This window comes from Papio anubis, chromosome 6, assembly GCF_008728515.1.
Source record: "Papio anubis isolate 15944 chromosome 6, Panubis1.0, whole genome shotgun sequence".
Lineage (NCBI taxonomy): Eukaryota > Metazoa > Chordata > Mammalia > Primates > Cercopithecidae > Papio > Papio anubis.
In genome coordinates, this window is record NC_044981.1 from 24,592,630 (window position 1) to 24,606,370 (window position 13,741).

General features: G+C 40.5%; 1 protein-coding gene across 10 annotated transcripts in view; it reads right to left on the reverse strand.

Annotated features, from left to right (window-relative positions):
- Positions 1–13,741, reverse strand: part of KIAA0319 (KIAA0319 ortholog) — a 103,942-nt gene that overhangs the window by 56,148 nt on the left and 34,053 nt on the right. For 6 of the 10 annotated variants that reach the window (XM_021937042.2, XM_009204513.4, XM_003897124.5 and 3 more), the window contains exon 2: positions 221–380. The exons of 3 other annotated variants lie outside the window; for them this stretch is intronic. In XM_021937042.2, the coding sequence (XP_021792734.2) occupies positions 221–275 (55 nt within the window). In that variant the 5' untranslated portion in view covers positions 276–380. Of the gene's footprint in view, positions 1–220; positions 381–4,566; positions 5,117–13,741 lie in introns of those variants that run through there. One more of the 10 variants, XM_021937039.2, reaches the window with a different exon arrangement.

Consider the following 13,741-nt stretch of genomic DNA (forward strand, 5'->3'; position numbering starts at 1 on the left):
ATTTTATTTTCCCATGGAATAGTCATGATAATAATAAACTTAAATTCCTGTTTACAGAAAACCATTCATGCATGAGGTCTGCCTTTCATGCTTTTACCTGTAAAACAATTCTATTGAAAAGCAAACCAACAGCACCTTCACCTCAGGTTGATCTGAGTTGCTTACACTAGACAAGAAACTCAAGCCCAACACGGGTATCTCCAAGGTAGTAGTTCCCTACCTGCAACTGTCACCAGCAGCAGCAATGAAGAGAGCACACCTGTGGGGGGCGCCATTCTGCACCACACAGTGGGTGATGGCAGGCTTCTGAGGCGGCCCTGCAGAGCGTTTGGTGCAAGCTTCCTTTGATGTTTTTTAGGAGCCAGATTTGGCCTCAAGAACTTCAAAGGAAAAACATAAAAGAGGAAGGAAGAAAAGAATAGGTAAATGTAGAAACATCCCAAATTATTTCTATCATTTATTCATGTCAGTGGGAAGCCTGTCCTGGTCACATCACAGAGCCACATCCCAGGCAAACATCCACCTAGAGCATTTGTTCAAATAGCCAGTATAGTTCCTGAGAAGAGCCAAAGAATTTCAGGCTTACTCTCCTTACAAGCTGTGGAAATAAACGAGGACCAACAAAATGAGAAAAGCAAAGGCTATTTATTCAGAGCTTGCTATAGAAAGGCAGTCAGCCACCATCACTTGTCTTTGGCAGAGACTCAGAGATAGGCAGAGTGGGAAAACTTTATAGTGGAAAAAGGGAAAGTCTCAGGTGTGCACTAATTGGAGGCTGTTGGAAGGGGACGCTGCAGGCGGCTCACTAGAAGTGGGGCATCCTACGTGATTGGTTAGGAGGCATGTTTGGCGTTCTCTGACTGGTCCAAAGTTGGAAGAAGGGATAAAAATTAAGGAAGCCATTAGTTATTAATCAAGTCCTGGTCATTCGGGGCTGACTGTTACAGAAGTTACTGTTTAGCTTCCAGGATTGTTTTTAGAGATAGCAACCTGGCTTCCTACAAGTCTGACTTATAGCAGGCTGGCTTCCTAGGCTGCTTATTGTAGATAAGGGACTGGTTTCCCGGGCTGTGGATTGTCAGTCAAAGTTCTATTTTATATTTGTTCTGGCCATTGTCTGCTTTTATATGCAGGCTCTCAAAGCTAAAACTATGAAATAATGATGGAATAAATCATGCTACTGTATTTCATATATATATATGTGTGTGTATATATATATTTGAGACAGAGTCTTGCACTGTCATCCAGGCTAGATGCAGTGGCACAATCTTGGCTCACTGCAATCTCTGCCTCCTGGGTTCAAGTGATTCTTGTGCCTCAGCCTCCAAGTAGGTGGGACTACAGGCACACACTACCACACCCGGATAATTTTTATATTTTTAGTAGAGATGGGGTTTTGCCATGTTGGCCAGGCTGGTCTTGAACTCCTGGCCTCAAGTGATTTGCCCATCTCAGCCTCTCAACGATTATAGGCGTGAGCCATCGTGCCCAGCCTATATTTCATGAATTCTAACACATAAATATTTTCACATTTTACCATTTCTGATATCAGGATGTCCTACAATTGCAGATGGCCACATGCCAGGCAGGAAGTGGATGGTATTGTTTATGCATGCACATCAGCTGTGCAGAACTGGAGTCAGAGGTTTGGAAGAACATCCCAAAGACAACATGAGGCACTCTCTTAAAAAATGCTGCATCCCAGCCGGGCGCAGTGGCTCACACCTGTAATCCCAGCACTTTGGGAGGCCGAGGCAGGTGGGTCACGAGGTCAGGAGATCAAGACCATCCTGGCTAACACGGTGAAACCCTGTCTCTACTAAAAATACAAAAAATTAGCCAAGCATGGTGGCGGGCGCCTGTAGTCCCAGCTACTCTGGAGGCGGAGGCAGGAGAATGGCGTGAATCCAGGAGGCGGAGCTTGCAGTGAGCCAAGATTGTACCACTGAACTCCAGCCTGGGCGACAGAGTGAGACACTGTCTCAAAAAAAAAAAAAAAAAAAAGAAATGCTGCATCCCCCAAAGCTCATGACGGCACACAGGCAATATGTGGAAAAGCCACAGGTATCAATAACTGCACTGACAAGTTATTGAGCAGGAAGAAAATTTAAGAATACCTTAATGTGTCGGTTATATGTTCCTTTTAACATATGCACAAGAATGATTTATGATAAAAATCTGTCTAAATAAGCACCCCCCTCAATTTCTTTCAATTTGTGTAAACATTCTAAGTGAGAAGAAAGTGATAAATCTTGGCTTAATTGACAGCATTCTTTTCCTTAGTGGTATTTAAAATAATCATGTATCTTATTAAATACAATCATTAGCATCTTACATTTAATGGAATTTGGTTAACATAAGCACTTCATTTTTGCCTGGTACTTTCTCAGTGTGATCTTCACAACAACCCAGACATATTGTTATCTCTGCATTAGATGATACAATTGAGGTTCAAAAAAGTGAACTGGTTTGCCCAAGGTAGAAGAACCAGTACAAGGCAGTCTGGACTTGGAGCTGCACTCCAAGTGCTTATTATTTCAAATACACAACACAGACTCCCAGGAGGAAACACACAAGCTAATGTTCAAAAAACCTACATAAGGTTTCCTAATGTGGTGTCAGAATCCTGCTGTGAGTTGCAAGATGGTATGCTGTGATAAACTAGATTTTAGTTCCAATTCACACCAGTCTTCCCACCCACCCCCCCTTCATTCCTCCTCCCTCCACACAGAGGATGTGTGGATAAAACCTTATAGAAGGATAAGACTCTTCCTCACCCATTTCCAGAAGCACTGCAGTACTTTTAGAAATTTATAAGTGTCATAGGGATAAAAAAGAGAGGGAAACACCCCTACAGATGTCTCCAGTCAGTTATTTAAGAACTCTGTGGCAGCCTAGTGGGGGCAGGAAATAACCGGAAAGGGCAAGGAGCCTGCAAACAAAATCAAACACATAACATTCTCTTAAGATGGTGTCTGGAAGTTCTAGGCCTTGTTTTTGAGTTTAACCGAGGAACAATTCAAATCACAAGAGTGCCGCCCGTTGAACTGCACATAGGGGCCTGCCATCGACCACACAGAGCACAGATGCTGTCTAGCCTAACACCATCACTGGCCATGCCCTGGGTAGGTGAAAAGGGCCTTTAAGGTCCAGAGTTGGGCTGAGTTAGACCAAGCGACAGGAAGGAACCAGAGCAAAGGTGAGCTAAGGTAAGGTCAGGAGGTGAGTGTAACACCTCCGTGTCAGTACAATGGACCCGAGGCCATCAGAACACCTGCTTTGATAAGGCAAAATGGAGAAAGAAAACAGTAAGCATTTCATAACATTCATGCCTAAAACCCTAGAGGAAGAATACCTGGTTCTGCAAAGTTTGCCACCAATAACTCCCTTTGCTTCCAGTGAGGAAAGTATGTTAGAGATGGGAGGTGGAAGGGAAGACTGGCCATCTTCCATCTGCAGCCATTGACTACTCCCTAACTAAAGGGCAAGAGAAGAGCAACTGGCCTCCCAGAAATGACATTTATTCAGCTGCCCAAGGTGCTGGGACCCAGAATAGCAACACCGCTATCAGCCAGAGATCATTAGTCAAGAATCCCATGGATAAAGATTGGGCCTCCACCGTACCATATGGTTCCTTCAGGCAAATTAAGAAAAGGTAGCTCTAAGAGAAGATACTGCTCTGAAGGAACACAGTTTGGCAAATGGACTGTAAACCAAATTCCCAATCCCATGCCCCTTTGATGAATGCCTTTGGTTGTGCAAGGTACAACTTTCACAACCATATCGTACCTGGAAAGCAATTCATTGTCATTATCTCAGTGCAAACTTTACAGGTGCTCAGCATAAAAAGCGTTTCCTCTTCTCAATACCATATTTAAGGTTCTTTTTGGGGCATACATTAATGTAAGAAGACAATACGTCTCCATTTTCTCAACATTAAAAGACATATGGACTAGGTGTTATCAAAATTCCTTCAGTTCTAATAGCTTATAAGTGTTGCTTTTTTGTTTTTGTTTTTTATTTTGGGACAGAGTTTTGCTCTTGTCACCCAGGTTGGAGTGCAATGGTATGATCTTGGCTCACAGCAACCTCTTCCTCCCGGGTTCAAGTGATTCTCCTGCTTCAGTCTCCTGAGTAGCTAGGATTACAGGTGCCAACCACCATGGCCAGCTAATTTTTGTATTTTTAGTAGAGATGGGGTTTCACCACGTTGGCCAGGCTGCTGTCAAACTCCTGACCTCAGGTGATTCACCCACCTTGGCCTCCCAAAGTGCTGGGATTACAGGCATGAGCCACTGCACCTGGCCAAGTGTTGCTTTTTAAATACATAGTTAGTTAGTACTTTATGGGTTAAATAATGCTTCACATATATTATCTTATTTGATCTACTTGTAGGAACTGTTAGGAGTTAGGAGCTCTCATTCCCATTTTACAGGAAAGGACGCTGAGTTTCAGAGTCAGTCTTTAGACTCAAGACCTCAAGCTTTCACTGTGGCACCCCCACCCTCTTTGATGGTTCTGTGAAGTTCGTCCATTCCACTCTGGATTACTTAAGACTTTCCTTACTTATTATTCAGTCTCCGAATGACCCAGTTCTCTTGACGGACTCATGCTCTCTCCTGCTGCTTGCCTTCTGCCCACCTCACTGTAGTTTTCTGTCTTCATTAAAAGGGAAGAAAACATTTAAAGAATTTACATAGAAAGCCTGTCAAGCTCTTTAACAATTTTGATCAAAGGTAAAGTTGAGTCGAGTGACAAAATAGAACTTTTTAAATAAGGCTTCACAGGTTCAAAATGTTATAAATAGTACAAGCCCATATATCCTTCCATAAACTCTGCATGGGTCAATTGTATACATGTAAAGATCTGAAAGGAAACATCCTCCCATGGTGAAAACCGGTGACAATAATAAATGCTTTTTTTCTTTTCCTTTTTTTGCTTCTTTTCTGATCCGTATTTTCTATTTTTTCTAAACTGAACACATCTTACCTTTGTATTAATAAAATACACTTGTAGTTTTCATTTTTATAGAAGACAGATATTTTAATATGGTCATTCTGACACAGGTTTTTAAACAAAATTACCGAGAGATGTTGGAATGGATGTTTCTTTTTTTTTATTTTATTTATTTATTTTTTTTGAGACAGAGTCTCACTCTGTCGCCTAGGCTGGAGTGCAGTGGTGCGATCTCAGCTCACGCAACATCCACCTTCCAGGTTCAAACGATTCTCCTACCTCAGCCTCCCAAGTAGCTGGGACTGCAGGTGCGTACCACCATACCCGGCTCATTTTTGTATTTTTAGTAGAGACCAGGTTTCGCCATGTTGGCCAGGCTGGCCTCGAACTCTTGACCTCAAGTGATCTGCCCACCTCGGTCTCCCAAAGTGTTGGGATTATAGGTGTGAGCCACTGCACCTGGCCGGAATGGATATTTCTGACTCCTGATATTTCTGGCTGTATCCTGTTCCTCAATCTCATTCCTTCTCTAGGCTTCCGGCCACGCATGACCCCTAGGCCATCTGAGAAGCCTCACCCCAGCTGAATTCTTTCCCTTCTTTGGGTGATAGTGATGACATCACTGATTCAGAGATGGGGTAAGGCTCAGGACTGGTGTCAGAGAATGAATGAGATGTGGGAATGGGGTGAGCCCAGAGATGGGGCCAGAAATGAGCAAAGCACAGAAAGGTATTCAACAAGTACCGATGGAGCACTTCCTGTGCCAGGACATGGACAACGGAGGGATGAAGGTCAAAGATGCAAAGAATGAGGCTCAAGGATAAGATGAAGGTGACTGTGGCAAAGACTGCCTGTTCAGTGAACATTCTCCATTTATTCCTTAGTAATAAAACTCACATAATTATCTGGGGCCCCAGAATACCCAACTAACAGACCCTTCACCCTTTGCAGCTTAGTGTGGTCATGTGATTATACACTGGTCAAAGAGACAGAAAAGGAACTATTGAATAAAACTTCTGAGGAAAGCTCTTTTTGTCCTCCTCATCTTTTCTTCTTCCTGCTGCCTAGAACAGAATACAAGGTCTGCTGCCACAGCAGCCATCTAGGACTACACGGAGGACTTGAGAAAGCAAGCCAGCGCTGGGAAGATGGAAGAAGCTGGGTCCTTGAAGACGTGGGACTGCCTACCAGCCCTGGACAGCCAACCTTTGATTTCTTGAGGAAAAAATAAACTTTTCTCTCATTTAAACCACTGCTTATCTTGAATATCTGTTTCTAAGAAGCCAGGCCAGGTGCAGTGGCTCATGCCTGTAATCCCAACACTTTGGGAGGCTGAGGCGGGTGGATCACCTGAGGTCAGGAGTTCGAGACCAGCCTGACCAACATGGTGAAACCCTGTCTCTACTAAAAATACAAAAATTAGCCGGGCGTGGAGGCACACACCTGTAATCCCAGCTACTTGAGAGGCTGAGGTGGGAGAATCACTTGAACCCAGGAGGTGGAGGTTGCAGTGAGCCGAGATTGTGCCATTGCACTCCAGCCTGGGCAACAAAAGCTAGACTCCATCTCAAAAAAAGAAAAGAAAGAAAGCCAGACCTAATTTTATCTGGTAAGTGACACTACTTGACTTTTTTTTTTTTTTTTTTTCCTGTTTATGGGTTATAAAATACTTCGGTTCAGGTAAGATCAAAGCAGACACCTACAGTGAGTAATGGCTGCTTAACGGAGAACACAAATACTATAATGCCAAATGACAATCTAATAATTTTTAAAGTGGCAGATATACCCCTGTATTCTGAAATCACTTATATGGTAGCTAACATTTGTTTCCTTACAGAAGCAATTAATTTTTTAGGTGTATGTATATTTTCTCTTCAACTAAATTGTAAACTTCCTGAGGAAAGGGACGAATTTAAAACATAAGCTGACACATTTATACTTCTAGGTTTTACTTATTTCTCATCTACTAATATTAACAATTTTAGTTAAAAAAAGAATGCTTAAGTATGCATTTTAAATACAAATGTTCCTTTCGTTAAAAACATTTTTTAAAATGACATGATTTCAAAATTGCTGCTCTCCATGCCAAATAACTTTGCAATCCCCAACTGTGAACGAAGTAATTGGCAGCATAGTAGAAAGAAGATGCTTAAATGCCCATTTTTAATTCTCAAGGAGAAAACAATTTAAAAAATAAACAGAAGATTAAATTATATCCATATCTCTTCAAATTCTAACAATTAACAACAACTAGGTAGAAGATGTAACAGAAAACTATAGCAACAAAAATTACAGAAACCATAATAGAGGACTACAGCAGCAGCAACAGATGAAAAATAGAAGACCTAAGGCTGACTTTAACAAGGTATTTGCATATCTATTTTAAGACAACCTTAAAATGCTACTCAGGAAAAAATAAATAAATAAAATGCTACTGAGGAACACAAAAAAACCTTAAATAGATGGAGAAAAACCTTAAATAAATGGGGGAAAACATGAATAAATATTCTTGGACAAATAGACACAGTATCATAAATATATCAGTGTTTCCTAAATTAACCCATAAAGTTCTTCATGTCCAATAAAATGATGCTGGCAGAATTTTTATTTGGGTGAATGAAAAACTAGAAAAAATGAATTTTAAGGTGCACATGGGAAAATTAACAAGAAAAAAGGCCAAAATTTTTTGAAAAGTAAGATAATTGAGGGAAAACTGGTCTTACCATATAATGAAATATATTATTTTAAAAATCATTAAAAGAGGATGGTACAGGTGCAAAAATGGATCACTGAATGGTACAGATATTCAACAAATGGATCCAAATACTTCCAAGACCAAAGGACATGATTAAAAATGGCATGTCAAATCAGTGGAGGCCAAGTACAGTGGCTCAGGCCTGTGAGTCAACTGCTCACACTTTGGGAGGCTGAGGCGGGTGGACTGCTTGAGCTCAGGAGTTAGAAACCAACTTGGGCAATATGGTGAAACCTCGTCTCTACTAAAACGACAAAAAATTAGCTGGGTGTGGTAACAGCCACCAGTAATCCCAGCTACTTAGGAGGCTGAGGCATGAGAATCGCTTAAACTTGGGAGGTAGAGGGTGCAGTGAGCTGAGATTATGCCACTGCACTCCAGCCTGGGTGACAGAGCCAGGCCCTGTCTCAAAAAAAAAAAGGCCAGGCACAGTGGCTCACACTTGTAATCCCAGCACTTTGGGAGCCTGAGGCGGGCAGATCATGAGGTCAGGAGATCGAGACCATCCTGACCAACATGATGAAACCCCATCTGTACTAAAAATACAAAAATTAGCCAGGCATGGTGGCACATGCCTGTAATACCAGCTACTCGGGAGGCTGAGGCAGAAGAATTGCTTGAACCCGGGAGGCAGAGGTTGCAGTGAGCCAAGATCGCACCACTGCACTCCAGCCTGGGCAACAAGATCGAGATTCTGTCTCCAAAAAAAAAAAAAATCAGTGGAGAAAAGGTAGGTCGTTAAATAAATTGTATTAGAGAAACAGGTAGCAACTGAAAAAAAATGCTAAGCTGTATCCCTGCACCAAGATAAATTTCTTTTTCTTTCTTTTAGTTTTTACTTTTACAGGTGTTGAAATAAATTTCTAATGAAAAGCACAAGCCCATAAAAGCACTACAAGAAACTATGAGACTGACTTTTGACAAGGGCTCCAGGACAATTCAATGGGGAAAGAATAGTCTTTTCAACAAATGATGCCGCAACAAACAGATATCAACATGCAAAAGAATAAAATTCGACCCCTACCACACACCACATACAAAAATTGACTCAAAATGGATCAAAGACCCAAATATCAGAACTAAAACTACAAAACTATTAGAAGAAAACATGGGTGTCAATCTTCATGAACTTTGAATACGCAATGGTTTCTTAAATATGACACCAAAAGGACAAACAATAAAAGAAAAAATAAAATAGACATCACCAAAATGAAAAACTTTTGTGCTTCTAAGGACACCATCAAGCAAGTGAAAAGACAGCCCATGGAATGGGATGAAATTTTTGCAAATCAAAAATCTAATAAGGGACTTGTATCTAAAGTATACAAATAAGCATTATAAGTCAATAATGAAAAGACAAATCATTTTAAATATGAACAAGAACCTGAATAGACAGTTCTCCAAAAAAGATACATAAATGGCTAATAAGCTCATGAAAATATGCTCAATATCATTAGCAATCAGGGAAATGCAAGTCAGAGAGACAATGAGATACCACCTCATACCCACGAGCATGGCTATAATAAAAAAGATAATTAAAAACATTGTCAAGCATGTGAGAAATTGGACTCCTCATACACTGTTGATGAGAATGTAAAATAGTGCATGCAGCCACTTAGAAAATAATTTGGTAGCTCTTCAAACAGTTAAACAGAGTTACTATATAACCCAGCAATTCTACTCCTATGTATATACCCAAGAAAAATGAAAACATATAGCCACAAAACAATGTGTACATGATACAGGAGTTAGGCCTGGCAGGGTGGCTCGCTCCTGTAATCCCAGCACTTTGGGCGGCTGAGCGGGGAGGATCGCTTGAGCCCAGGAGTTTGTGATGAGCCTGGGCAACATAGGCTGAGTCTATGGTTTTTTCGAGCCAATTCTGTCTCAAAAAAAAAAAAAAAAAAAAAATTGTATGTGAATGTTGATAATAGCCAAAAAGTAAAAACAACCCAAACATTCATCAACTGAAAAATGGATAAAAATAATGTGGTATATCCATGTAAAGGCATAATAGGCAATATAAAGGAATGAAGTACGAATACATGCTAGAGCATGATAAACCTTGAAAATATGCTTAAAAAAAAAAAACCCAAAAACATTATGCTAAGAGAAAAGAAGCCAGTCAGGAAGAACCACATATTATATGATTCAATTTATATGAAATATGCAGGATGGTCAACTCCACATAGACAAAAAGTAGATTAGTAGTTGTTCAAAGTTGGCAGATTGGAAGAAAATGGGGAGTAAACTATAAGATGTACAGAATTTTTGCTTTTTGTTTGTTTGTTTGTTTTAAATTAATGAAAACATTCTAGGCCAGGGGCAGTAGCTCATGCTTGTAATCCCAGCACTTTAGGAGGCTGAGGCGGGCAGATCACCTGAGGTCAGGAGTTAGAGACCAGCATGGCCAACATGCTAAAATACAAAAATTAGCCAGGCATGGTGGCGGGTGCCTGTAGTCCCAGCTACTCAGGAGGCTGAGGCATGAGAATCGCCTGAATCTGGGAGGTGGAGGTTGCGGTAAGCTGAGATCATGCCACTGCACTCTAGTCCGGGTGACAAAGAAAGACTCTGTCACAAAGAAAAAAAAAAAGAAAAGAAAAATATGGATAAATTTTATCCACTAATAAAATATATGTATTTTTTAAATGTTCATGGAAAATCACCATAAGTGCAGTAAAAGTGTCAACAACAAACTGGGAAAATATTTGCAACTCATATTGCAGACAAAAGATAATTTCCCTAACACATAAGAGCACTTTCAAATTAATAAAAATTCAACAGAAAAAGTCTATCAACAGACAGAACATAGAAAAGAAAATATAAGCACATTTGAAATACATTAAAAGATGTTCAGGCCCGGGGGCACAGTTGCTCACCCCTGTAATCCCAGCACTTTGGGAGGCTGAGGCAGGTGGATCACTTGAGCCTAGGAGTTCAAGACCAGCCTGGACAACACAGGGAGACCCTATCCCTTTAAAAAATATAATTAATGTGGCATAGTGATATGCACCTATAGTCCCAGCTACTCAGAAGGCTGAGGCAAGAGGATCACTTGAGCCCAGGAAGCAGAGGTTGCAGAAAGCTGAGATCACATTGCACTCCAGCCTGGGTGATAGAGTGAGACTCTGTCTCAAAAAAAAAAAAAAAGAAAAAGAAAAAAAGGATGCTCAAATTAAAATGCAAATTAAAACAATGAGATGCCATTTTTTACCTAAGAGATTGTCACATATGGAAAAAGTCTGGGCCAGGCATGGTGGCTCACACCTGTCATCACAATACTTTCGGAGGCCCAGGCGGGAGAATCACTTGAGTCCAGGAGTTCGAGGCAGGCCTGGTCAACACAGCGAGACCTCATCTCCACAAAACAAAAGAATTAGCCAAGCATAGTGGCACCACCTGTAATTCCAGCTACTCGGGAGGCTGAGGTAAGAGAATTACTTGAACCTGGGAGGTCAAGGCTGCAGTGTGTCCAGATTGTGCCACTGCACTCCAGCCTGGGTGACAGAGTGAGACCCTGTCTACAAAATAAAGAAAAAGAAAAGATGGAAAAAAGAAAGAAAAACTGGAAACAACCCAATGTTTGTCAGCAGAAAACCAATTAAATAAACTACGGTCTGGTCATAAAATGAAATACCTTGCATTAGTAAAGAAGCTCTTCATGTACTGTTATATACTAAGACCTTTTGTTAAGTGAAAAAAGAAAGTGTAGAATAGTATATACAGTACTCACCTCTTGTGGGAAAGGGAATGGGGTGGGAGAAATAAAAACATAAATTTGCTTGAAAATGTATAAAATATCTCTGGAAGAATACACAAAATATTGTTAAGATCTGTGCTGATGGGGGGAAGAGGGCTCAGGGAGAATTTTTTTAAAAACAAATAGCCTTTTGTACTTTGTGAATTATGTGAATGTCTTTAATATTTTAAAAACAAATAAATTTAATATTCCTGCCTTTACTTTTGGTCGCTGAGAGCTTACATCTACTTACTCGGCATTAAGAGCTTCGAGTGAGTAACACCAGAGAGCAGTAAGAAAAGACCTGGGTTAAATGCAGGAAGGGAATCTGCGCCTAACACAGAGAGGGGTGGTAGATGAGCAGGGTGGGCAGACTTAGCAAATGAAAATACAGTGCTAGGATTCCCAGGTAAATGTGAATTTCAGGTGAATAATATTTTTTTAATTCGGCAGTATTTGGGACATTATTACAGTGTTTTGTCTGACAACTCTAACTATGAGAAAATGCCCATGTGCCCTGGGCAGCCCATTTAGAACTACAGCTCATGTATTTCTCTCCCCAGAAGATCTACAAACACAACACTATGAAGAGAAAGAGCCGACATTTACACTTCACTCCTAGAAGCAACAGCTCAACCCAGATTTTCAGTCCATATCCTCAATCCCCACTGATTTCTAAAATCACTTAACGTAAGCACAAACAACTGGTTAACAAGAGAAAGAACACGAGGAGGAACAGAGAGATCATTTGAGGGAAAGAAAGAAACAAAATGAGGGAAAGACCTAGAAAACAAACCACTGAACAAAAGGAATGGATTTTCATTTTAATTTTCAATTTTTTTTGCATTGAGTAACCTTTATTTCAAAGAGATGGAATTACCATGCTGCTCTGAGACAAATTATTTTTCAGAGCTGGCTAACAGCTTTCATCTCAGCTGGGGCTGAGTGTATGAAAAAAAAATCCTGTATATGACAGCCAGGATTCAACATAGCCAGAATCTGATATTTACTTCTTAACTGCCTTGGTTTTTGGTAAGGCTTGCCCAGAACTATCCTGTGGATAATAGGAGGAAATATATTATTCATAGATTTCTCTTTCCATTTCACTGCAGTTGAGTTTGCTTTTGATTTTAGAAAAGTAGCTGCGACCAATACACACAGGTCAACTAAGAACAACCCCAAGACACCTCATGGCAGGTTTCCTAAGACTGTGATGAATTGCGAGCATGTTTCACAGATTGATTAAAATGTTGGAAGGAGCCAGCCTTAGCAATTCCTGACATATGCCAGGACAGATGCCTTGGGAGAGGAAGCAAATGCTCCCAACTGTGTCTCCATGCCCTTCTCTTCTCCTCCTGGTCTTCTTTCTATCACCTCCCAATCGCCCAGTGCTCTCTCCCATAGCCTGGAAATATCCAGCTCAGAAGCCTGTTATCTATGCAGCCCTCCTCAGCTTCCCAAACACAGCCTCCAAGCTGAGGTCACTGCATCCTCCTCTAGACAAGTCCCAAGGCTAGATTATCACCACAAGTGCAACTATGTATAAAAATTGTAATTCACATTTGTAAAAACTACCATTCATTCCATAATGTTCCTGGCATTTTACATCCATTAGTTTTAATCCTCTGGGGAACAAAACAAAACAAAACAATTACATATTATTGTCCCCATTTTATAGATGATGAAACCGAAGCTCAGAAAGGCTAAGGTATCCAAGAATTAGACCCAATCTGGGTGTGTGTGACACCATAGAATATGTTCTTTCTCTATGCTGTGCTGCATATGTGTCTCTCTCCTTCACTTAAAAAAAAAAAAAAATCAATTGGGTTTTCTTCTAATTTATAAAAGCAATAAATATTTATTATAGAGAATCCAAGCAATCAGGTGTAGCACAGTGAATGACATTGTTTTACCAGCCAGTCCCTCGCTGTCATTCTCCTCTCTGCCAAGTGACCTCACTATGTCATCATCACTCAGCACCTCGTCACCTGGTTCCCATACATCCCACTGTAAGCCACAGGGCAGGGGCTCTGTCTGATTGCAACTATATTCCCAGGTACTATAGGAGGGGTTGGTACATAGTAAGAGCTCAAATTTCTTCAATAAATGTATGAATGAATAAATGAATGATAAATCTCCTGAATAATTAAAAGTGAACTGTAATATATAGTATTTAGAGTTAATTGTAATGGATTTGTAAACAATTCCATTAATTTACATTATACAGCTTTTTTACTTTGGTCTTATTTTTATTGGCATCCATGTGAAATGACAAATGTACATTATAC